Raw genomic sequence first — 26455 nt, forward strand, 5'->3', positions numbered from 1 at the left:
CTTACAATTGATGAACCTACAGTGACACATTATTATTGTCCCAGGTCTACAGCTTACATTACGGTTCATATTTGATGGTGTACATCCTGGGAGTATGGACAAATGTTTAATGACACCTGTCTACCTGGTAGTATCATATGGAGGAGTTTTGTTGCCCTAAAAATCCTTGATTGTACACAGTATAAACTTAAAAATTCCAAAAATTGGACCAATTCACACTCTACCAGTATGTAAAAGGTTCCTATATCTTTGAATTCCTGTAACACAGAGAATTAAAAGAAAGAAATCCTTGCCTATTTTATGGCTAAATTATGGCATCTCATTTTGGCTTTTTGGTAAGTTTTCGTGAATCATGTAGTTATTGGCTATTTGAATTCTACAGGATGTCTGTTCATGCCCTTTGCCTATTTTTAAATTGAGTGTTTATCTTTTTCCTTTTGATTTATATATTTCTTAATACTTACATTGTCCATTTTCATGTAGCTACAAATATTTTCCTAGTTTAGAGATGGCCTTTTATCTCTCTGGAATTTGGTTATTTTTTAACAGATAGATATTCTAATTCTTATTTAGTTAAATTCATGGAAAATTAGTTGGTTCTAATTATTTGAAAGTAGAATTTCTAAATAGGGATTTGCAAAAGGAAACTCTGGTCAATATCACACATAAACAATGCTTCCCTCATAACTAAGGAAACTGAGATGTGAAGCAATAATAAAAATGCCATTTTTAATCTAGCATATTAGCAAAGGTTAAGTCTTGATAATATGACTTATTGATGAGAGCATATGAAAATACACACATTTACACACTTTGGGGAAGTGTAAATTCAGCAAGAGAAGCAGCTTGTCAATACCCTTTGACCAAGGAAGTCCTCTGCTAATCATTTTACCTGTGTGGTTGTTGAGGTAGAATGCACAAAATGCACTCATGAGAGACTTGTGATAGCACTATTTTTCATAGGAGGAAGATAGAAACCAATCTATATTTTAATTATTTTTTCAATGGACATTGATGTTGTGTTTAGTGTATGCTAAGCACCACTTTAAGCATTTTACAATATAAATAGATTAAATCCTCCTAATGACTGCATTTATTAAGATACAGATTGTTCAGAAACTGAAGTTCCCACCAGCTTTTTTTTTTTTTTTTTTTTAAGGAAAAATGCCAGGGGCCAGTGGCTCATGTCTGTCATCTGGCTATTTTATTTATTTATTTATTTATTTTTTTATTCATATGTGCATACAATGTTTGGGTCATTTCTCCCCCCTGCCCCCACCCACTCCCTTAGCACCCACTCCACCCCCTCCCTCCCCCCCACCCTCTCAATACCCTGCAGAAACTATTTTGCCCTTATCTCTAATTTTGTTGAAGAGAGAGTATAAGCAATAATAGGAAGGCCCAAGGGTTTTTGCTAGTTGAGATAAGGATAGCTATACAGGGAGTTGACTCACATTAATCTCCTGTGCATGTGTGTTACCTTCTAGGTTAATTCTTTTTGATCTAACCTTTTCTCTAGTTCCTGGTCACCTTTTCCTATTGGCCTCAGTTGCTTTTAAGGTATCTGTTTTAGTTTCTCTGCGTTGAGGGCAACAAATGCTAGCTAATTTTTACGTGTCTTACCTATCCTCCTATCTCTCTTGTGGGCTCGCGTTTTTATCTTGTGATCAAAGTTCAATCCCCTTGTTGTATTTGCCCTTGATCGAATGTCTGCATATGAGGGAGAACATACGATTTTTGGTCTTTTGGGCCAGGCTAACCTCACTCAGAATGATGTTCTCCAATTCCATCCATTTACCAGCGAATGATAACATTTCGTTCTTCTTCATGGCTGCATAAAATTCCATTGTGTATAGATACCACATTTTCTTAATCCATTCGCCAGTGGTGGGGCATCTTGGCTGTTTCCATAACTTGGATATTGTGAATAGTGCTGCAATAAACATGGGTGTGCAGGTGCCTCTGGAGTAACCTGTGTCACAGTCTTTTGGGTATATCCCCAAGAGTGGTATTGCTGGATCAAACGGTAGATCAATGTTTAGCTTTTTAAGTAGCCTCCAAACTTTTTTCCAGAGTTGTTGTACTAGTTTACATTCCCACCAACAGTGAAAGAGGGTTCCTTTTTCCCCACATCCTCACCAACACCTGTTGGTGGTGGTGTTGCTAATGATGGCTATTCTAACAGGGGTGAGGTGGAATCTTAGTGTGGTTTTAATTTGCTTTTCCTTTATGGCTAGAGATGGTGAGCATTTTTTCATGTGTTTTTTGGCCATTTGAATTTCTTCTTTTGAGAAAGTTCTGTTTAGTTCACTTGCCCATTTCTTTATTGGTTCATTAGTTTTGTGAGGATTTAGTTTTTAAGTTCCCTGTATATTCTGATTATCAGTCCTTTGATGTATAGCTGGCAAATATTTTCTCCCACTCTGTGGGTGTTCTCTTCAGTTTAGAGACCATTTCTTTTGTTGAGCAGAAGCTTTTTAGTTTTATGAAGTCCCATTTCTCTATGCTATCTCTTAGTTGTTGAGCTGCTGGGGTTCCATTGAGAAAGTTCTTACCTATACCTACTAACTCCAGAGTATTTCCTACTCTTTCCTGTATCAATTTTAGAGTTTGTGGTCTGATATTAAGGTCCTTGATCCATTTTGAGTTAATATTGGTATAGGGTGATATACATGGATCTAGTTTCAGTTTTTTGCAGACTGCTAACCAGTTTTCCCAGCAGTTTTTGTTGAAGAGGCTGTTTTTTCTCCATCATATATTTTTAGTGCCTTTGTCAAAGACGGGTTGGTTATAGTTGTGTGGCTTCATATCTGGGTCCTCTATTCTGTTCCACTGGTCTTCATTTCTGTTTTTGTGCCAGTACCATGCTGTTTTTATTGTTATTGCTTTGTAATATAGTTTGACTCAAGTGTCATGATACCTCCAGCATTGTTCTTTTCACTGAGTATTGCCTTTCTATTCGTGTCCATATAAATTTCACGGTAGATTTTTCAATCTCTCTGATGAATGTCATTGGAATTTTGATGGGAATTGCATTAAACATGTAGATTACTTTTGGGAGTATAGACATTTTTACTATGTTGATTCTACCAATCCATGAGCATGGGAGATGTCTCCACTTTCTATAGTCTTCCTCAATCTCTTTCTTCAGAAGTTTATAGTTTTCCTTGTAGAGGTCTTTCACATCTTTTGTTAGGTTTACATCTAGGTATTTGATTCTTTTTTTTTTTGAGGCTATTGTAAATGGAATTGTTTTCATATATTCTTTTTCAGTTTCTTCATTATTAGTGTATAGAAATGCTAATGTTTTTCTATGTTGATTTCATATCCTGCTACCTTGCTATAGCTACTGATGATGTCTAGAAGCTTCGAGTAGAGTTTTTTGAGTCTTTAAGGTATAGGATCATATTGTCTGCAGATAGGGATATTTTGACAGTTTCTTTACCTATTTGTATTCCTTTTATTCCTTCTTCTTGCCTAATTGCTCTGGCTACAAATTCCAGTACTATGTTGAATAGGAGTGGAGACAGTGGGCATCCTTGTCTGGTTCCTGATTTTAGAGGGAATGGTTTCAGTTTTTCTCCATTAAGTATAATGCTGGTTGTAGGTTTGTCATATATAGCTTTTATAATGTTGAGGTACTTTCCTTCTATTCCTAGTTTTCTTAGAGCTTTTATCATGAAATGGTGTTGGATCTTATCAAAGGCTTTTTCTGCATCTATTGAGATGATCAAGTGGTTTTTGTCTTTGCTTCTGTTAATGTGGTTTATTATGTTTATTGATTTTCATATGTTGAACCACCCCTGCATTCCTGGGATGAAGCCTACTTGGTCGTGGTGAATGATCTTTTTGATGTGTTGTTGAATTCGGTTTGCCATTATTTTGTTGAGGATTTTTGCGTCAACATTCATTAAGGAGACTGGCCTATAGTTCTCCTTTTTGGAGGTGTCTTTGCCTGGTTTTGGGATAAGTGTAATACTGGCTTCATAAAATGTGTTAGGCAGTTTTCCTTCCCTTTCTATTTTGTGGAACAGTTTAAGGAGGGTTGGTTTAAGGAGGGTGGAACAGTTTAAGGAGGGAAGGTCTGATAGAATTCAGCAGAGAATCCATCAGGTCCTGGACTTTTCTTTTTGGGGAGACTCTTGATTGCTGCTTCAATTTCATTTTGTGTTATAGATCTATTCAGGTGATTAATTTCCTCTTGGCTCAGTTTTGGATGATCATGTGTCTAGAAATCTGTCCATTTCTTTAAGAGTTTCAAATTTATTTGAATATAGGTTCTCAAAGTAGTCTCTGATGATTTCCTGGACTTCCATGGTGTTTGTTGTTATCTCCCCTTTTGTATTCCTGATTCTACTAATTTGGGTTTTTTCTCTCCTCATTTTAGTCAGGTTTGCCAGGGGTCTGTTGATCTTGTTTATTTTTTCAAATAAACAACTTTTTGTTTCATTAATTTTTTGTATGGTTTTTTTTGGTTTCAATTTCATTGATTTCAGCTCTTATTTTTGTTATTTCCTTCTATTTGTTTTGGGATTTGCTTGTTCTTGTTTTTCTAGGAGTTTGAGATGTATCATTAGGTTATTGATTTGGTATCTTTCAGTCTTTTTAATATATGCACTCATGGCTCTAAACTTTCCTTTCAGGACTGCCTTTGCTGTGTCCCATAGGTTCCGGTAGGTTGTGTTTTCATTTTCATTGACTTCTAGGAACTTTTTAATTTCCTCTTTTATTTCATCAATGACCCACTGTTCATTAAGTAATGAGTTATTCAGTTTCCAGCTGTTTGCATGTTTTTTGTCTTTACTTTTGTTGTTGAGTTCTAGTTTTATTGCATTGTGATCTGATAGAATGCATGGTATGATTTCTATTTTCTTTTATTTGCTGAGGCTTGCTTTATGCCCTAGGTTATGATCTATTTTGGAGAAGGTTCCATGGGCTGCTGAGGAGAATGTATATGTGTAGAAGTTGGATGAAATGTTCTGTAGACATCAAGTAGGTCCATTTGATCTATTGTATATTTTAGATCTTGAATTTCTTTATTGATTTTTTTGTTTGGATGACCTGTCTATTCATGATAATGGGGTGTTAAAGCCTACCACAACCACTGTGTTTGAGTTAACATATGCTTTTAGGTCTTTCAGGGTATGTTTGATGAAATTGGGTGTGTTGACATTGGGTGCATATAAGTTGGTAATTATTATTTCCTTTTGGTCTATTTCTCCTTTTATTATATTGAATGTCCTTCTTTATCTTGTTTGATCAATGTAGGTTTGAAGTCTACTTTGTCAGAGATAAGTATTGCTACTCCTGCCTGTTTTCAGGGGCTTTGGCTTTGTAAATCTTCTTCCAGCCTTTCATCCTAAGCCTATAGTTATATCTGTCGGTGAGATGGGTCTCCTGTAAGCAACAAATTGTTGGATCTTCCTTTTTAATCCATTTTGTCAAACGGTGCCTTGTGATGGGTGAATTAAGTGTGATGGGTGAATTCACATTAAATGTTAGTACTGATAGGTATGTGGTGATTCCTGTCATTTAGTTGTCTTAGTTGTTTGAAGGTTTGATTGTGTGTACCTAAATTGAGGTTAATCTCTATTTTCTTGCTTTTTCTTTTCTTGTGTGTTGGTGCTGCCTGACCTTTCATGGTTATGTTGGGTTTCACTTTCTGTGTGCAGAATCCCTTGAAGAATCTTTTGTAGTTGTGTTTGTGGTTACATATTGTTTTAGTTTCTGCTTATCATGGAAGACTTTTATTGCTCCATCTATTTTGAATGATAGTTTTGCTGGGTAGAGTATCCTGGGGTTGAAGTTATTTTCATTCAGAGCCCAGAAGATCTCGCCCCACACTCTTCTTGCTTTTAATGTTTCTGTTGAGAAGTCTGCTGTGATTTTGATGGGTTTACCTTTGTATGTTATTTGTTTTTTCTCGCTTCCAACCTTCAATATCCTTTCCCTAGTTTCTGAACTTGTTTTAATAATGATATGTCGTGGAGTGGTTCTATTTTCATCTGGTCTGTTTGGTGTTCTGGAGGCCTCTTGCATGTGTATAGGAATGTCTTTCTCTAGATTTGGGAAATTTTCTATTATTATTTTGTTGAATACATTACGCATTCCCTTTGCTTGCACCTCTTCTCCTTCTTCGATGCCCATGATTCTCAAGTTTGGTGTTTTGATGGAGTTGGTGAGTTCTTGCATTATCTTTTTACAGGTCTTGAGTTGTTTAATTAATAATTCTTTGGTTTTTCCTTTAATTACCATTTCATCTTTGAGTTCTGAGATTCTGTCTTTTGTTTGTTCTATTCTGCTGGATTGGCCTTCTGTTTTGTTTTGTAATTCTGTTTCATTCTTTTCTAAGGTTTTCCATATCCTGGGTAGTTTCCTCTTTAATGTTGTCTATTTTTGTCCTGAGTTCATTTATCTCTTTCTTAATCATGTTCTCTGTTTCACTTTGGTGTTTATACAGTGCTTCTGTGGTTTCCTTTATTTCTTCTTTTGCTTTTTTCAAATTCTCTATTTTTGTAGTCTTAGAATTTCTTGAGTGTCTCCTGTACATTTTGGTTGACCCTATCCAGTATCATCTCTGTAAAATTCTCATTGAGTACCTGTAGTATTTCTTCTTTTAAATTATTCTTGTGGGCTTCATTGGGTTCTTTGGCATAGTTTATCTTCATTTTGTTGGAGTCTGGATCTGAGTATCTGTTTTCTTCATTAGTACAATTCCTGTACTAATTTTTTGCTGTGGGGAAACTGGTTTCACTGTTTTTTCTGTCTTCCTGTCATTGCCCTTGGTGTTGTTATTGTCCCTGTACTGTGTGCAGTTAAGTATTTTCTGGCTTGTAATAATAGCACTAGTGATATTTAAAATGGAAGGTTGGGAGGAGATGGAAAGCAAAAAAGTTAAAGGAAAAGGAGAAAACAAAGAAACAAACAAAAAAAGTTTCAAAGATAAAAACAGGGAGAGACAGGGTACTAATCAACCGTAAGCTGAAAAGGCATTAGAGTGACAGAGAGAGGATTGAAAATAAGAAGAATAAAAATAAGAATAAAAATAAAAAATAAATAAATTAAAAAAAAATATATATATATATATAAATCTCCAAGTTCAAATGCAATAAAGTTTCAGTCTTAATAATTTTGGTGTTCGTCCCTCAGCCTCCAATCCTGGAAATGGTGCCTCAGTTTTTGTTCTGTAGTTGTCTCATCAAAGGGGAAAAATAAAATAGAACAAAACCTCATAAAGCAAAAAAAAAGAAAAAGGAAAAAAACCCACCAAGTGTCCCACGTTGAAATGCAATACAGTTTCAGTAAGTTTTTCAGCATGCAGGTGTAGTTCAGTTGTTTTCTCTTCAAAGATAGGGAGAGGGAAAAAAAGAGTCTGGAGACAGGTCTGGGAATGACTATCTGCAGCTGTGGCTTGCCTGCCCGCTGCTGTCAGCCTGCTGTTGCTGGTGGCGTTATTTATGCAGATCTCTGGGGTGAGTTTAACACTCACCTGGTCCTGCAGGCTTTGTTTACTCAGAGTTCTCCTGTGCGTGAGCCACTGCTACAAGCTTTCCCCTTTCCAAACACACTTGGGGAGGTGACACTGCACCCGCTTTCTCAGGCCGGCGTGTTTATTTACAGTTCACATGGGAAGTGGGTCTTCCCCCCTCTCCTGTGGAGTTTTCCTCCCTCTGCCACTCTCACAAGCTCTCCTGCTCCTGGTTGCTGGGCACATGCCACTGCTCCCACCCTCTCTGGCCAGGCCTGGCTTATTTATTTACAGTTCCCCTCCCCCCCTCTTCAGCACTCAGGGCACCCCACCCTCTTTGCAATGTGTCTTTATTGTTCTTAGTGCTTATTATTCAGTTTATCTTTTTTCCCTGGGTGGGGGTCAGTCTGTCCAGGGGGCTATGCTGATCTGGCCCCGGGTTGTCTGTGGGAGTACCGTGTACTGCTTAGCTCACCTTGTCCGCATCTTCCCAAGCTGTCTGGGCACGGGCGTCTTTCAGTGGCCCAGGAGCCCTCCTGGTTTCTCCATTCAACATGAAGTGGAGATTCTCTGCGCAGGCTGGAGGTGTGGAGGGGTCAACATTTTGCCTCTTCTCGGTGGCCTTGCCTGTAAGGTGTGTCTCCAGTGTCTCTCCAAGATTTCACTTTAGGAGGCATGCTTTCTGCTTCCTCCCTCTAGCTGCCATCTTGGAATCTCCCCCTCCCACAAGCTTTAAAAAGCAGGAAAGTTTATCTCTCATATTGCAAGTTCAGAGGTAAGAAGGAACTCAAAGATGTTATCAAACATCCTTATCTTTCCTCACTAAGTTCTGTCATTTCTTGAATTCATGGAGTCCTCTCTCAAGTGCAAGATGGCTGCATGTTTCCTTGAGCCTGTCCAGAGGGAAGAAAAAGACAGAAGGCAAAGTTTAGCTCTTCTCCCTCAAGCATGAACTCTAAGCTCCAACCTTCAGCCCCAACTTAGGTTATGTAAGCATTTCTGGATTAGCAACCATCACCAGAATATCGCCAGGTTCTGATGGGCTTAGGTTAATCAGCATCCCCTTCTAGAGGCAGAGGGTGAACAGATTTGGGGTTATGTTAAGATAGGAGCAGGGGTGAAATGATGTTAAGAAGGCAGCCAATAATGCCCACCAGGTAACTTAAATATACATCAATAAGGGATTGACTAAATATATTCATGGTGCATCCATGAAATGGAAACTTTTATAGCAACAAAAACAAGTTAATCTATATGTGGTGATATGGAAAAATCTCTAAGATACATTAATACATTAGTAAAAAGTTGAAGAGTAAATATCATATGCTATCATTTGATAGAAATATATATAAATTGATTAGACTTTGATATACCTAGGAAATTGCTGAAAGAATACTTCTAAGGAGTGAGATTAACATGGGAAGGAAATAGGAAGATAAAAATGGATAAATTTTGATTTAAGAACACATTAAGGGGGTTTTGTTTTTATGGTTCTGGGAATTAAACCCAGGGCCTCATGCATATGAAACAAACCCTCTACCACTGAGTTACAATCTAAGAAGCATATTAGATTTCATAGAAGGTTTTCTTGGTAGCTTCAGTACACAGAATAGCAATCTAAGATACTCATGCTCTAATTCCTGGAACCTATGAGTATATTACCCTGCATGCAAAATGGATTTTACCAACATGATTAAATTAACTGTCTTGAGATGGGAAAATGATCCTAGATAATACAGATGCATCCAATGTGATACTATAGGATCTCCTTATAGGAGGAAGGCAGGAGGAAAATGAGAGAAGTAGAGGTGACAAAAGAAGCAGGAGTCAGAGGGACCAGAAGATGGAGGAAGGGACATGAGCCAAAGAATGTCAGTAGTCTCTAAAAGACCAAGGAAAGATTGAGCAAAGGAATTCTTCAGCTTGATTTTAGCCCAGTAAGTCCCATTTCCAACTTCTGACCTCAAAACTGTAAGATAATAAATTTGTGTTGTTTTAAATCACTAAATTTGCACAATTTATTACAGCAGCAATAAGAAGCTGTTACAGAAGGGAAATTTTTCTGAATTAATTTTAAGCTGAAAATATAGGGATTGAGAAAATCTGTTACTTTCTTCTGAATTTCTGTTATCTAATACACAAAAATCACTTTAACAGTCACTCAGAGCACACTAACTCAGTGCAGCTTTGTGTTTGTGCAACAGTGGTTGCAAGGTATTTGGGCTTTGATGTCTCATTCTGCCTTCAGCACCTAGTATCTCTGTGACCATGGGATGGTCACTCATTTATTGATGTGGGCTTAATATTCCTCTATAAGACTGCTGTGACAATTCTGTGCATTAATATGTTGTTTTTATTCAAGCAGGGGTTAGAGACAACTGCCATTAATGCATGATTTATTACTTATTACCCCAAAGGAAGGGGCAGGCCACACCTTGATGGCTCACTTGGGGAGGCACCAGGTGAAGAAGAGGCAAGAAGAAAGAGGGTAGGGCTGGCAGCGTGGCCCAAGTGGTGGAGCACCTTCCTAGCAAGCATGAGGCCCTGAGTTCAAACTTTAGTACCAAAAAAAAAAAAAGAGCAAAGGGGGGGAATGCTGGGAAGCTTTTATTGTTTTTTTCCTTAAGAAGGAGTGGATGAGGCACAGTAAAGAGGCTGGCCAGGCAAGGATTGGCATTTTCGCAGACTCTTAGGGTATAAGGTTATTCCTAATTGTCTGGTGCCTGGCCTGGGATGATTAGGATGGGTAGGTGTGGGTCTAGTGTCTCACAAAAATAGGAGCAAGATATAGCAGGTAGGTAGGGATTATGGACTCCAGATAATCTTGTTTGCATATCAAAGACATGTTCTTAAATAAGATTTTTGCTGTTTATAGGAATTTATTAGCCTGGGAAGGGCAGGCTCTACCATGTCAGCAAGGCCCCTAATGTCAAAAGAGCAGAGACAGAAAATTCTTGGATCTCATAGACACTTTGAGCAAAGTAGCAGAATACAAAATCAATATACAAAAATCAGTAGGTTTTCTATACACCAACAGCAAATAAGGTGAGAAAGAGATCAGGAAAACAATACCATTCACAATAGCCTCAAAAAAAAAACCCCTAAGAATAAATTTAACCAAGAAAATGAAAGACTGCTACAATGAAAACTGTAAAACATTGAGGAGATCATGGAAGACACTAGAAGATGGAAAGGCCTTCCATGCTCATGGATCAGCAGAATCAATATTGTGAAAATGGCTATACTATGAAAGCAATCTATATCGCCAATGCAATACACATCAAAATTCCAATGACATTCTTCACAGAAATAGATAAATCAGTCCTAAAGATCATACAGAAGCACAAAAGACCCTGCCTGAATAGCCAAAGCAATCCTGAGCAAAAAGCAATGCTGGAAGTATCTCAATATCAGACTTCAAATTAAACTACAAAGCCATAGTGACAACAACATGGCTCTGGCACAAAAACAGACATGAAGACCAGTGAAATAGAATAGAAGACCCAGAAATAAGCCCAAAGTTATATCCAGCTGATTTTTGACAAAGGTGCCAAAAACATACATTGGAGAAAAGATAGCCTCTTGAACAGATGTGCTGGGAAAACTGGATATCCTCATGTAGAAAACTGAAAACTAGATCCTTGTCTTCCACCTGTACAAATATCAACTCAAAATGTACCAAAGACCTTAATGTAAGACCAGAATACATAGGGAAAGTGCTGAAAGACACAGGTATAGGCACCAGCTTCCTGAACAGAACTCCGAGAGCTCAGGAAATAAGAGCAAGAATTGACAAATGGGATTCCATCAAACTAAAAAGCTTCTGCACAGCAAAGGAAGCAGTCACTTGATTGCATACAGCCTACAGAATTGAAGAAAATCTTTTCCAGTTATTCAACTGACAAGGGATTAGTAACCTTCAAAAAACTAAGCTCCAAAAGAACCAACAATTCAATTAATAAATGAGCAAATGAATTAGACAATTCTCAAAGGAAGTAAAAATGCCCAATAAATAAGTGAAGAAATGTTCAGCATCCCTGGCCATAAAGGAAATGCAAATCAAAATGATGCTGAGATCTCACGTCATTTTCACCCCAGTCAGAATGACTATAAAGAAAAACAATAACAGATGCTGGTGAAGATGCAGAGGAGAAAGGAACCTTAGAGCCCTTATATGCTGTTGGTACAAATGCAAATTAGTACAGCCGCTATGGAAGGAAGTATGGACATTCCTCAAAAAACTGAAAAATAGAGCTACCACATGATCTTATGATAGTATATATAATATATACACATATATGTATACACATAATATACCAGATACATTGGGCATCTATCTGAAGGAAGTTAAGTGAGAATTCAATAGAAACACCTGTACACCCATGCTTGTTGCAGCACTGTTCACAATAGCCAAACTATGGAATCAGCCTGGGTGCCTTCAACTGATGAATGGATAAAGAAAGTGTGGTGTACATACAAAATGGAGTACTATTTAGCCATTAAGAATGACATTATATCTTTTATAGGAAAATGGATGGAGACCATCATGTTAAGTGAAATAAGTCAGGTTCAGAAAGACAAGTAGTGCATTTTTCTCTCATATGCAGAATCTAGACCTAATTGTGTGTACATATAAAGCATGAATATAACTGTAGGACTGTTTGGGGGCAAAGGGAGGGAGCAGAGAGAAGGAGAATGATGGGGTGAATAATATCAAAGTATAATCATGTCTATGTGTGAAGATAACACAATGAAACCCACTAAAACCTATTTAAAAATAGGATGGAAGGGCGATGCAGGAGGAAAGAAAGAGCAATAGAGTTTTCTGATCAAAGTACAATAAATGCATGTATGATGCACCGGAAATCAATGTGAGTCAACTCCCTGTATAGCTATCCTTATCTCAACTAGCAAAAACCCTTGTTCCTTCCTGTTATTGCTTATACTCTCTCTTCAACAAAGTTAGAGATAAGGGCAAAATAGTTTTTGCTGGGTATTGAGGGGGTGCAGGGAAGAGGAAGGGGGCAGAGTGGGTGGTAAGGGAGGGGGTGGGGGCAGGGGGGAGAAACGACCTCAAGCATTGTATGCACATATAAATAAAAATAAATAAATAAATAAAAAATTTTTTAAATGCATGTGTGAAATACGATGGTGAAAACCTTTGTACAATTAACATATACTAATAAAGCATATATAAAAATAAACTTAAAAAGGAAATTAGAAAACATGGTTAATTGGTAGATGAAAACATAGCTGGTACTTTGTTGGCACAGAGTAAATATGGTTTCTCTGTCCCTGCGTCCCATCAAACAATTACATTTTTGACACATATAAAAATATTTATATTGTCTTTGAGTTTGTCTGCAAAATGTGAGATATGTGGTATAGCATTCCACATAAAATAATAAAGCCCTGTTTATTGAGTGCCTGTATTTATAAAGCATTGTACAGTTGGTGAATTAAGACAATTGAAGATTGAAAATGTATTAAATTGCATCTATACTGAACATGTACAAACTTTTTTCTTGTCATTGTTCCCTAAACAATATAGCATGACAACTATTTACGTAGCATTTACATCGGCTTAGGCATTATAAGTCACCTAGATATGATTTACAGTACCCAGGAAGATGTGCACAGATTATATGCAAAAACCATGCCATTTTATATCAGTGTCCCAGGGGCTCCTGGAATCAAGGCCCCACTAATATTGAGAAACAAGTATATCCATACTTTACTTACAAGTAAGGAGACAAAACCCAGAAGGAAATTTAGAATAGTGGTTTCCATTTAAAGAGTCAGAAGTGGAAGGAGAAGTGACTAGTATTTTGTTGTTACAAGCCTTATAAAACTCTTTGGCTTTAAAAGGTGCCTATATACATAACTTCACAGTATTCAGTTAGGAAAGGGATGTGGAGATGTACAGAAACTTAAATAATCCCTGCCCTTAAGACTTTTTAAAATACAGTAGGGCTACAAGAAGCTTGTTGCAAAAATAATGGCAATAGAAGGTGCCAGAGGAGAGAGGAGGTGAACAAGAAAGCAGAGTTTTGGACAGTGGGGGGCAGGGGAAGGACTCAGAGCTGAGCCTTTGAGGGTGTGTGGGATTATATACGTGGAGGTGGCAAAGGTGAGGTCTTTCTTGTCTGGATCATCACAGAGAGACAGGGTTACATGGTGTGCTGGCGGGATGCAGTTCAAGGCCCTCAAGTGAAAGGCTGAATAGCTTTTTAACCTCACCTGTTGATGGATGGCCATTGTTGTTTCTGAACAGAAAAGGCCAATTGAAGTGATGTAAGGCAGATTGAGCTGGGCCCAAGGCCCAGAGTAATCTGAGTGGCCGAGAGCTGAGTTATGGGATTTACATCACAGGATGGGGTGGGAATATACAAGAAAGGATGAATGGATTTGGGGAAGTGAAGGAGCAAAGCAAATTGATTGGATGAGAGGAGAAGAGTGAGGGGTAAGAATGACCTTGATGGTTTGAGCCTGAAAGATAGCGGGAGAACACAATTTGGAAGGGAGGCTATGTGCTCTATTCTGAACAGACTGAGTTTTAGAAGCCAGCGTGGCATTCAGACCAAATGGCCATGGGCAATCAGCAGAGCAGAGCGGAGTGGAACTCAGAGAGACACCTGGGGACTGGGAGAACGTGCGTGCCTAGAAAGGAAGGGGCGCTGCCTTGGGCTTGGATTCTCTAGGAGAAGAGCCTAAGACTCATGGAGGCCGTGTTCTCAAAAGCAAAGATAAAGGAGTCGGGGTGGGGAAGGGAAGGAACCACACAAGAACGTGATTTCACGAGAAGACTAGCTTCAGTGTGGTCCTGCCAAAGCTCTGTCATTCCAGCACAGAGACTTAGGCCAAGTGAGTGGGATATTTGTACCCCTGTCCCTTTCAGTTCTGGACCATGGACTGCTGGGGGCAGAAGAGGTGGCAGTGTAACTACCAGCCACCAAAAGAGGTGGCTTTGATTGTTCAGGGGCAAGCCTCGGGGTCACAGAGGCAACCATTAACCACAGTACCCAAAGCAGTCAGGACATGGGGCACCGATCAAGCTGGTGAAAGGCACCCTGAGCATCTGGCAGAGCATGAGAACATGAGCTGCAAGCTGTCCCTTGTGTCGCCCACACCTCTTGCTTCTCACCTTAGGTGCCTCCATCCAGTCTCACCTCTAGGATGCTGGCACCCACACTCTGGGGAAACTCATGGATGTGATTAAGGAACAAACTACAGTCCTCACTGGTGCAGCTGGTGCTAAGGCATCATAGCCATCTAGTGCACATTCTCGACTCCCTTTGTCTATCACCCTTATGACCACTACGGAAGTAGATTTCTCTCTCTCTCTCTCTCTCTCTCTCTCTCTCTCTCTCTCTCTCTCTCTCCCTCTCTTTCTTTCTCTCATAGTGCTCTCTGAGCTGCTACTGGGATTTTGGTTACAGGGAAATAGAGTGCTACTGTAACAAACACCTAAAAATGTTGGGGTGCCTTTGGAATTTGGGAAGAGGGAGGGGCCAGAGGGATTCCAAAGCACATGACAGAGAAAGCCTAGATTTCCTTGAAGAAAGATGGATGTTAACAGTTTTTCTGGAGAAGTCTCATGTGAAAATGAAGAACACACTGTTGGATGTTGAAGGAGATATAATCTTAGTTATGTAGATGCTGAGAACATGAGGACTGTGGTACCCCCAGGGGCTACCACAGACCAGGGGATTCCACCTACTGCCAGGGATGGGTACTCACTGCCAGCTGGCTAGGGTGACCCAAAATAAGGCTCCCACTGTGGAGTTCACCTTCTAGGACACCAAATGCTTTAAGCAGGTTCCCTAGAAGCAGAAGTGATGACCAGGAGTTGTAGAGTGAGAACACCTGTTATTGGGAAGAATGAAAATGTACTCAGTATTCTGCTCGTGGTACAGATTTCTTTGGAAACTATTTAACAGTGTGTATGAGCATCCTTAAGGGCGTTTTTTTGTTTTGTTTTGCAGTACTGCATTTAAACTCAGGACCTTACACTAGGTAGGCAGTCTCTCTACCACTCGAGCCATGCCCCCAGCCCTTTCTTGCTTTAGTTATTTTTCAGGTAGAGTCTTGCATTTTTGCTTCGGGATTGCCTCAGACTGTGATTCTCCTACCTATAGCCTCCGGCACGGCTAGGGTCATAGGCATGCACCTCTACCCCCAATGTGGTTGTTGAGATGGAGTCTCACTTTTTGTCTGGGCTGGCCTTGAGCCACTATCCTCCTGATCTCCACCTCCCAAATAGTTGGAATTACAAGCATGAGCCACCTGCTCAGGCTCCTTAAATTTAATTCAATCATTCCCCATGCCAAAATTATATCCCATGGTAACAATAGGAAATGAACACAAATGTGTTCAATTCAATGGTTATTTACTATAAAAATTTAAGATAACCAAAATGTCCAGGAATCATTTGTTCAGTGGTTAAATATTTTATTATTTATGCCTTATTTCATTCCAAAGAGTGCTTAGCTAAATTCTAGTCACTTATTGGCATATTAAATGATAAGGGCAATAACAAACACAAGCCTGTTATTATTAAAGAGGACTGGGCTCTGTTTGTTAGCTTTCTGTGACCGTAACAACCATACAGCACAGTTTATTAGGAGGAGAGTTTCGTTGGGCCTGTGAGGAGCAGAACATCACTGCAGGAAGTGTGTGGTAGAACCACTCACCTCACGGCCAGGACAAGGAAGTATCCCCTTCAGGACACACCCTCGATGAGCAGACCTCCCACTACCCCACCTCTTAAAAATCTCACCACTTTCCAAAAGAGCCATGGGCCGGGGACCAAGCCCTTAATACAGGAGGCTTGGAAGACAAATGAGGGGCAAGAGTCAGAAATGCCATTTCTTTATGCCCCTGGATGAAATTAAATCCAAATCCAGCCTTCATCTTCCTGAACTAGTAGAAAATTTCTTCCCCAACATGCTCTCTTCCTCTCAGCTTTTCCCGGCTCAGTAAACTACATGCCTACCCACACAGTTGCTTAAATCTACACTCAAGCTATATTCCTTCATTCCTATCTCTTCCTCACCCTGCCACATCACACCCAGGACTGGCTAGTGTGAGTCCCCGGAGCCCAACCCCACACACCCAGTTGACTTCCCACCCTCATTACCCTGGACCACTGTCCCTAAAAGGGGCTCTCTCTCTCCCATCCTGTTCCATTCATCCCCCAAAGCCTCCACAGAGCATTCAGAGTGACCTTTGAAGAGTGAGACGGTCATGCCACCTTGCTGCTGAAAGCCTGCCATGACTTCATACCCATGGGTTGATGTCTGATCTCTGATCCCCATTTAACCTCCGTGGCATTGGCCCTGCCACCTAAGCCTCCTCTCTCACTGCCCTCCTTAAGGAAGCCTCTGTTTGTGTCTTCAAGTGTCCCATGTCCAGCCAGCCCTTAGCCTAGTCCTAGCTGTCCCTCTGCCTAGATTGGCCTTCCTCTGGGTCATCCCACAGCCAGGCTTCAGCATGACAGTGATTTTTGCCAAGGCCATACCTGCCACTTCACTTGACTTTCAGCCTTGGAGATCACTCATCACTTCTCAGATTTCTTTTTCATGTACTTATTCCCTGTCCCTGGACTCAACGGTAAGCTGGATGAGAAGAGGGAACTTGTCTATCTTTTTAAATTTTTTTGGTGGGACTGGGGTTTGAATTCAGGGCTTTCCCACTTGCAAAGCAAGTGCTCTATTGCTTGAGTCACACTTCTAATCCAATTGCTTCTTGGTTATTTTGAAGATGCGGTCTCACAAACTATTTGCCTGGGCTGACCTCGAACTGACATCCTCCCAATCTCAGCCTCACAAGTAGCTAGAATTGCAGGCATGAGCCACCAGTGCCCAGCAGCATTGTCCACCACACCTAGAGTGGTCCCTGGCACATAGTACCAAGAACTGCTTCTTGAATAAATATTCATTTCCCTTCAATGTGGTTAGAACCCTGGCCTGTTCTGTCTGTTCTAGCCCAGCCTCAATGCTATGCTTAGGGCTCAGGAGGCCCAGAGGAGGCAGGGAGGCCCCTTATCAGCTTCCACAATGGGCAAGCTTATAAACTTATTCCCCATGTTACTAAACCATCTTCTGTGCAAGAACTGCACTGAGCCATGTAGGCACCCCCTCCTCACTCCCACCCCAACTTTGCAGGCTGAGCTGAGCTCCAGCTCTCCCAAGATCCAAGGCCTGGCCTCTTCCTTAGCATTCCAAGTGCTCAGCTGATGCTCCTTCAAATTGCCCAGGAAGGGGGTTGCTTGTTTAGTTAAACATCCATTGTGTTTAGGCAGCTCTCATTTCCTTCTGGGAAAATCCTACAGACTGAGAATTGGAATATATACAGAATGAGAAAAGCTATTCAGCAAACATTAATTACCCTGTCACATCATGTGAAATGAAAACTAAAGAACACAAAATCATATAAAGTGATCAATTACATTTTAAAGCAGACAAAACAGTGGAAGAAAGTAAAATAAACTGTTATCAGTGGTTGTTTTAGAAGAGATGTCACTATGGGTAATTGTGACTCAACTTTCATGTATTTTCTACATTTTATGTAATCAGAGTATGTTGTGTTTATAAATTTTTTTCAAAAATTTTTAAACTGTAGCTTAATTTGGCAGTGTGGGGGACAGCACTAGGGTTTGAACTTAGAGCCTCACACTTCCTAGGCAGGTGCTCTATCACTTGAGCCATGCCTCCAGTTCTTTTTTGTTTTAGTGATTTTTCAGACAAGGTCTCTCATTTTTGCTGGGGGAACTGAGGCCCTCCTACGTACACCTCCTGCATAGCTTGTAGAAGCAAGTTCTTTGAGATAGAGTTTTGCTAACTTTTTGCCCTAACTGGCCTTGAACCACAATCCTCCTATTTCTGCCCCCCAAGTAGTTAGTATTACAGGTGTGAACCTTCATACCTGGTTTAAAAAATGATGTTTTTAGCACAGAATTCCATATCTGGTAGTGCATCACTTGAAAATATTCATATGTGCACATAGAATGCAGCATAAGAATGTTCATTAAGTAATTTCCATAATAGAGAAGAGGAAAAACTAAACATCAAAAAAGGAGCTTTCTCATAATGATGCAATTTAGATAAATATAGACAGACCTTAAACAGTACAGTTTTAAAGGGTACTTCATGTCATAGACAAATGTTCACCATATAGGTAGGTTGAAACCATAACAAAACAAAATATGAGGTCACTTCTGCAACTATACATAAATACCTGCTGGGTGCTGGTGGCTCACACCTGTAATGCTAGCTACTCAGGAGGCACAGATCAGGAGGATGGTGGTTCGAAGCCAGCCCTAGGCAAATAGTTCATGAGACACTATCTTGAAAAAAACCCATTACAAAAAAAGGCTGGTGGAGTAGATCAAGGTGAAGGTCCTGAGTTCAAATCCCAGTACTGCAAAAAATTAAAAAATAAATACTTAGAACTTGTGCTTACCTTTCTTTCTTTTCTCTTTTGAACATAAACATTGGATATTACTTTTCCAGTAAGGAAATATATATATTTATTTTTATTTGTACATATATATTTAATTATATTTATATTTAAATATATATGTGTGTACATATATATGTGTTTGCGCACTCACATATTCATGACCCTCAAAATAGTAATAGTGCTGTATGGAAAAGTCACATCCTGATAGGATTATCCAGGACCCCTGCTGAGGGCAGAAAAGGAGGGGTTCAAGAGACTGGATGCCAACGAGTAGGTGATTCATATGGCTTGTTGGTAATGAGTGATAGGTGGTTGTGACAATTGGTGACAGTTACCCACCTTTTCCATTTCCTTTATTTGTATGATTTGAGGGAGCACATGACATCTGACAAGTATTAAGTAGTTAGAGTTGGTCTTCTGGAAGTAAAGAAGATGAATGTGGTTGATATACTTTCTATATAAGAATGAATATAGAATTTTTAAACCATTGAAATCACCATAAGAAGGTGACTAAGATAGAAAAGAGGAAAATGGAAGGAATGAACCAATTCAGGTTATAATTGATATATACATGGAAATGTCACAATGAAAATCCCTGAAGAACTATATTAAACAAACAAAAATGTCTTTTTTCAAAAACAGGACAGGAAGGTAAAACAGGTCCTGTCTGGGATTGGTACCAGTGGTAGGGGGTAGAATGTGGAGAGAGGGTTTAGAAGGGTGAATATGGTAGAAATATTCATGTATTCATGTATGAAAATAGAAAAATGAGACCTATTGAAACTATTCTAAGAAGTGGGGGGATAAAGGAGAATGGTGGAGCAGGTGAATTCAACTGTGATATATTGTAAGAACTTTCGTAAATGTCACAATGTACCCCCAGCACAACTATATATACATTTATAGTGCCTTACTGAATATGTACAGACTTACCTGTTGTTATTCGCTAAACAGCACGGTGTAATAATTTTTTGCATTTGTTGGTGTCTCCCAGGGGCCAGTTTTAAGTACTGCAGTGTTGTTCTCAGCCCAGTCACTCCCACCCACCACTTGGCCTCAGTCTCCAAGATCACCTACAGCATGGTGGTGGTGGGGGGGGTCATGCAGGTGGCCTCACAGAGAGCAGGGCAGGCTGGACCAGCATGGAACAGAGCAGGAAAATCCACCCTTTCCAGGCTGGGCTGAGGCCAGCCAGCCTGTGCACAGGTTGACTTCAGACCTTGCTGCCTTCCATCCAGGCCTTCTGACTCTTCTGTGAATTATATACAGCCTGATGGGTTGCTGAGCCTGGAGATAAGGCCTGTGGTCGCCTCCCAGCCTTGTCCCAACTCACTGTGGGGACTTGCCCTGGTTCAGTTGTGCTCCTGGCTCCCAGCCATAGCTGTAGGCTTGCTGCTCTTCTTGTTTTTCTGTGTCCCAGACCACTGCCTGAATGTGCAGTGGGGTGTGTGAGCAGCGATGTTATCCATAAACCACTACTTGTGATTTTTGCAAATGATACTCTGTGGATGCCTTTGCACCTGGTCGCCCACTAGCTATGACTTTCTTGGGCTGTGCTTGTCCAGATTTTCAGTGTGTGTTGTCTGGGAAGACCATCGGCTGTGGAAAGGCCAAATCCAGATTTAAACTCAGGCTTTGCTGTGTGACCAAAGGTGACAAACACATTGCTTAACCTTGGGGTCTGAAGTTCCCTACATGCAAAGAACAGGAATAATACCCGCCACCAGGGTAGCACTAGAGGGAATTATATGTGACAACAGGGACACACCCAGGTGGTGAATGACATTCAGTAGGCGCTTAACCTGTGCTTTTCACTTCCTAGTGATTTTATAAGAATCTCTAGAAGTTGCTAAGATTTTAACTTTGATCAACCAGTCTATCAAGAAATAAGAGTTTTACTGTTACTGAAAGAGGAATGAGTAGTGGAGCTGAGCAGCGCCTGGGGGGTGCCCAAAGCTCAGGCAGTACTCCTCCTCCTTCTCCCTGTGGAAGATTTGGGGTGACTACAGGACAGGGTGATATCTGGGGGACTCCTGGCTTCAGCAGCGTGGACAGACATGATCTGGTGCAGCATTGGGGGTGGGAGGTGGGGGAAGGGGAGAAACAACTTCAAGGCCTCAGACAGAACAATTAGAATGATCTTAAGCTGGTTGCCTGCCAAACAAAGTGATTTCTAGCACATTCGGTGGTACTCACTGCAGTGTGAGTTCAGAGGGTGGAAACAGGGCTCTGTGCGGAGTTGAGGAGACATCCTAAACACCCTCAGGGCATTGAGGGGAGGGGAGGCCAGCGGTTTCTTCACCACTGTCTTCTCAGACCTCCAAGTTCTCAGGCGCCTGGCCAGTCTCTCCACAGGAAAGACTTACTGCATTTCCCAAACACACATGACCATTCGGCTCTTTTTTTTGAGGAAGTTCTATTAACACATGTAGAACTAGGATTGTTCTGAGAAATATTTCTAAAAATACAACTGGATTTTTTACAGCTTTAGAGAAGTGCATCATGTACTTCATCCACTTCAAGTGTAGAATTCAAATTGTGTGATCATTACCATAAGTCAGTTTCAGGACATTCTTACCGCCTCCATGGGTTCCTTATACCCATAAACATAACCCCTGCTCCTGCCCCTGGCCTAGGCAAACACCAGTGTACCATTGTCTCTACAGATCTGCCTTGAGAAATTTTGTTATTTGGTACATGTGGGGATATACATTATGTCAAACTTGCCATTTTAGCCTTTTTTTTTTTTTTGGTGGTACTGGGGTTTGAACTCAGGGCCTCACACTTGCTAGCCAGGCACTCTACCACTTGAGCCACTCTGCCAGCCCTTTTTTGTGATGGGTTTTTTCAAACTAGGACATTGTGAACTGCCTGTCCGGGGCTGGCTTTGAACTGCATTCCTCCTTATCTCTTCTTCCTGAGTTGCAAGGATTACAGGTGTGTGCCACCGGCGCCTGGCCACTTTAGCCATTTTTAAGTGTACAGTTCATGACATGAGTAAACTCACATGGTTGTACAGTCATACTGAACTTTTCCATCATTCCAAACAGAAGCTCCATCCATTAAATACTAATTTCCCCTCCCCTGATCCCCTGGTGACCACTGTTCTATTTTTGCCTCTATGAATTTGGCTATCCAAAGTACCTCCTCTAAGGGCCATCACTTAACATTCATCCTTTTGTTGTCTGGCTTACTCCACTTAGCATGATGTCCTCAAGGCTTATTTTATTATAGCATGTGTCAGGATTTCTTTTTTAAGGCTGAATAATATTCCATTGCATATATACACTACATTTTGTTTATCCATTCTTCCAGAGATAGATACTAGGGTTGCTTCTGTCTTTTAGCTATTGTGAATAATGTTGCTGTGCATATTGGTATACAAATGTCTGTCTCTGCTTTGAGTCCCTTCTTTCATCTCTGAGCTACATGCCTAGAAGTAGAATTACTGAGTCATATGGTGATTCTGTTTCACTTTTTGAGGAACCATCTTGTATTTCCCATGGTGGCTGCATTATTTTATATTCCTCCCAACAATGCACAAGGTTGTAATTTCTTCATATCTTCACCAACAATTGCTATTTTCTGTGTGGTTTTGGTTTTGTCTATGATAGCCAGCCTAATTGGTGTAGTGGTGCCTCTCTGATTTGCATTTGATTTGCATTTGCCTAATGACTAATGATTTCGAGCATCTTTTTGTTGCGGGCCATTGTTGAGGGTCCTTGCCTTCACTGGCCAAAGAATTGGCTTGTGAGGCAGTGACTTGACTCGTGGGGTGGCAAGGTGAGCACACAAGTAGGATTCAATAGAGAGAAAGGAAAAGCTGCCCCTAGAGATGAACAGGGAGCCCAGAAAATCGGTAGCTCTCTGTTGTTTACATAGACGAGTTTTTATTTGGTCCTTTTTTTGGAGGGAGGGCAGTCAGGAGTCAGGGCTGGAGTGATCTTTTGACATGTCTCTGCAGGAACATATATACAGTCTTGTAAAAGCCTCCTGTTTATCGGCCTTGTGGCATTTTGAGGCATCCCCAGGGGGCCATGCATGACTTGTGAAACCGCATGTCCCTTTGCAGGTCCCATGTCCCATGTCCCATGTAGGGCTCACAGTGCTCTCATGGGGGATGGGGGCACTGGCTCATTTTGTCTTCTGATCTCCCAGACCCAACATTTTCATGTGCTGATTGGTAAATGCTGATAGGACCTCTCTGGATCCATCTCTAAACCAATGATGGTGGCCAGGCAAACGGACCACTCTGATTGGCTAGCTTGGGTCATGTGCCCAATTTGTTACCCACTTTGGAGAAATATCTATTCAAATCCTTGACTTATTTTCAAATCAGGTAGTTCCATTGTTGCTGGGCAATAGATGTTCTTTATATATTCCAGATATTAATGCCTCATCACTTACATGACTTGAAAATATTTTCTCCCATTCTGTGGGTTAGCTTTTCACTTTCTTGATAGCAGTCTTCAATGCACAAAAGTTTTTAATTTTATTGAAGTATTGACTTTTTCTTTTGCTGCCTCTGGTTTTGGTGGGAGAAGCATTATTTTTGCTTTTTAAATGTCAGAGAGAAAAAACATGAAAAACAACAGAACAAAATCAACTGCTATTGTGATATGAATTCTTATCATTCCTCTAGAGATAGTTTTTTATTAAGTAAAAACTCCCACGTATGCAGTTGCTTCAACCATGTTTCTTGGCACCTGGCTCAACAGTGGTTGTTGCTGTTACTATTTATTATGCACTGATAATACGTCAACATAGACACTGAGTTGTAAGCCAGTGTCAATTCTGGAGCTATCTGTTCTATGTTAAGATTGTAGTTATTAGTAAAGACTTAGTTGCAAGTGACAGGAACCCACTTTAAAATAGCTTAGAAAGAAAGGAGATTTTATTGGCTCGCATAGCCAAAGTGTTGAGGTAGAAAATAGTGGTTTTAACCAGATCACAATTCTTTCCATCTCTTTTCTTCCCTCCTCTTTCTCTTTCTCCCTCTCCTTGCTCAGGCCTGAATGTCCAAGATCTCTTCAAATTTATATGTTGAAATCCTAACCCCCCACAGTATGAGGGGGTGGCACTTTAGGAGCTGATGAGGTCACAAGGACAGAACCCTGGTGACAGTGATTAGTACCCTCATAAAAGAGGCCCCAGAGAGCTCCCTTGGCCCTTCCATCCTCTGAAGTCATAGGGAAGAGATGGCCATCTGTGAACCAAGAAGTTGTTCCTCATTAGACAATGAACCCATTGACACCTTGATCTTGGACTTTCCGGGCCTCAGAACTGTGTCTTCTGCATATTGTTTCTAAGCTACCCAGTTTATGTTACAACAATGATGACACTCCTTGTCTCTATCACTCTGTTTCTTGGCTTTGATTTTTGGCTTCGTTTTACCTGTTAGCCTCATCCATGTCTATTGTATATAAATTCCTTTATGCATTTAGGGGACAGTCATGAGCAACAGTAGTGTACAATCCCAGTAATTAAAATACTAAGTCCCAGTGGATGCTGATAGGACCTCTTTAGATACATCTCTGAACCAATCATGGTGGTAAGGGGCATGGACTACTCGGATTGGATAGCCTTGGTCATGTGCCCAATGCCATGGCTTGGGGTGGGGGTTCAGAAATGGTGGACAGAGACTTTCTAAAGTCTCTGCAGTGAACCTTTAGAAATAGACTAGAGTGCACCTTCCAAATACCATGCAAGTATTTACTAATTATGTGCCCAGCTTCCTTTGGGGGTGTCATCCTCTCTCTAATTTTGTGGGACTTTTTTTCTTGTTTGGTGAGATTTTTGTAGAAATAACAAAGAATGCTATGGCTTTATAAAATAAGGAAAGATCCTTGGGCTCATGAAAATTTCCAACTAGAAGAAACAGTTGAGAGGATTTTTGGATTAAGGGATGAATAACTTTATAGACAGAAGATAAGTGCATGTGTGCACACAGCTGAAGGGGCACAGCACGCTAAAATGAGAAGATCAGGCAGAAAGGCAATGTCATGACTAATCTTTCAGAAAGCAAGGAAATAATAATTAATGTGCCTGTAGGAAGAGAACCTCAGATTCTTTTGGTTAAAAGAGATGGAAAACCACTTTGGTGTAACTGGCTTAGCCTTTGAAAGCAATTCCTTTTTTGATTCATGTAACTGAAGAGTCTATGGGTAAACTCACATTTCAGATGCAGATTGATCTAGGATTAATGCAGCATTCATCTTGAGCTCCCAGAGGGGTTGCCACAGTCAGAACATTTTTCAGACCACGGGTTTGGATTCAGAAACTGTGATCCCAGAAACTCTAAAATTCTCATCGAGATTAGCTAAACAAGTTGAAAAGACCAATGTGCAAGCCCAGAGAGGTGTGACCACTGCATGGACAGAAGGTCTCCTGGAGGGGACAGTATCTTTTCAGGCCTCTGAGATTGTAGCAATCTAAAGAGAGGACAGAGCGTTCTGGGCAGGAAAGGGAAGGAAGGAGGCATATTCAGGAGTAAATTGACAGATGTGCCTGCATTTTGGGTCAGGTGCTGAGAGAGTGATGACAGGGCTCTGGGGGACAGTGATCCAAATGGCCATGGAAAAATTCCAAGGGTTTGAATACAGAAATTGTGGGTGGTAGTTTGTGGTGCTCTTTGGGAAGGGGAAGAGACTGAAGGACAGAGATCATTTTAAAGCAAAGGAGAGAGATATTATGGCCTAATTTGGGTTGGGCAATGGAGAAGGGATGGTTTGAAGGCAAAACCAGTGGGTCCTGGGAATTCAGCAGGTGTGTGAAAGAGAATTATATTAAAATAATAAGAAGAACAGACACTGGACTTCCAAATGACACAGGGTTTGGAGTCCCAGTTCTTTAGCTGTTCCCATAGGTAGTATAACTTGATAACTTGAACTTTGCTCCTGTTTCTCTGCAGGGAAATTCCAGCTGATTGCAGATCCACTTCCATTCAAAACGGTGGCTGATCTGGTCCGCTCTGTCCGAGTTGCCCGGGGTCCCTCGGCTGGTAGAAGCCCCTCCTGCTTCCAGAATTTGGTTCCCATCTCCATAGCAGAGTTACCGATGGTGCTCAAAAAAAGAGAGACTTTGTCCTTAATTGATTTTGAAGAGAATCAAGGGAGGAGGCTGCTAAAGTGTGAGGTCCTGAGGAAGAAGCCACCCCTGACACTGCTCCTCCCCATGGACTGCCAGGGCCAGTTCCAGGAGTGCCAGGATGATGAACTCTATTCCATCGACACCATTGTGGAGTGGAAACTGCTTGCGGGCAGGAAACGCAAGATCAGGATGGGGGCTGGGCATTGCCTGACGACTCTTAGTCCCCTTATCCCAGAGTACTTTAGTGGCCATCTAGTTTTGCATCCCTATTTCTCAGTGATGGCACTACTGCCAGGTGAGTAAGACTCAGAGCACATTTTAGTCCATTCTTCTGTTGCTATAACAAAATACCTGGAAAACTTACAAAGAAAAGAGGTTTATTTATCTTACAGGTTTGGAAGCATGTAAATAGCATGGAATGAACTCTGGCAAGGT

At 40.7% G+C, this 26455-nt stretch overlaps 1 protein-coding gene across 1 annotated transcript in view; it reads left to right on the plus strand.

Moving 5' to 3' along the window:
- Positions 1 to 26455, plus strand: part of LOC109675542 (protein THEMIS3-like) — a 95876-nt gene that overhangs the window by 61643 nt on the left and 7778 nt on the right. Inside the window, exon 3 of the mRNA XM_074070328.1 lies at positions 25842 to 26315. Coding sequence (XP_073926429.1) covers positions 25842 to 26315 — 474 coding nt within the window. The remainder of the gene's footprint in view (positions 1 to 25841; positions 26316 to 26455) is intronic.

This window comes from Castor canadensis, chromosome 4 (assembly GCF_047511655.1).
Source record: "Castor canadensis chromosome 4, mCasCan1.hap1v2, whole genome shotgun sequence".
NCBI classification, from domain to species: domain Eukaryota; kingdom Metazoa; phylum Chordata; class Mammalia; order Rodentia; family Castoridae; genus Castor; species Castor canadensis.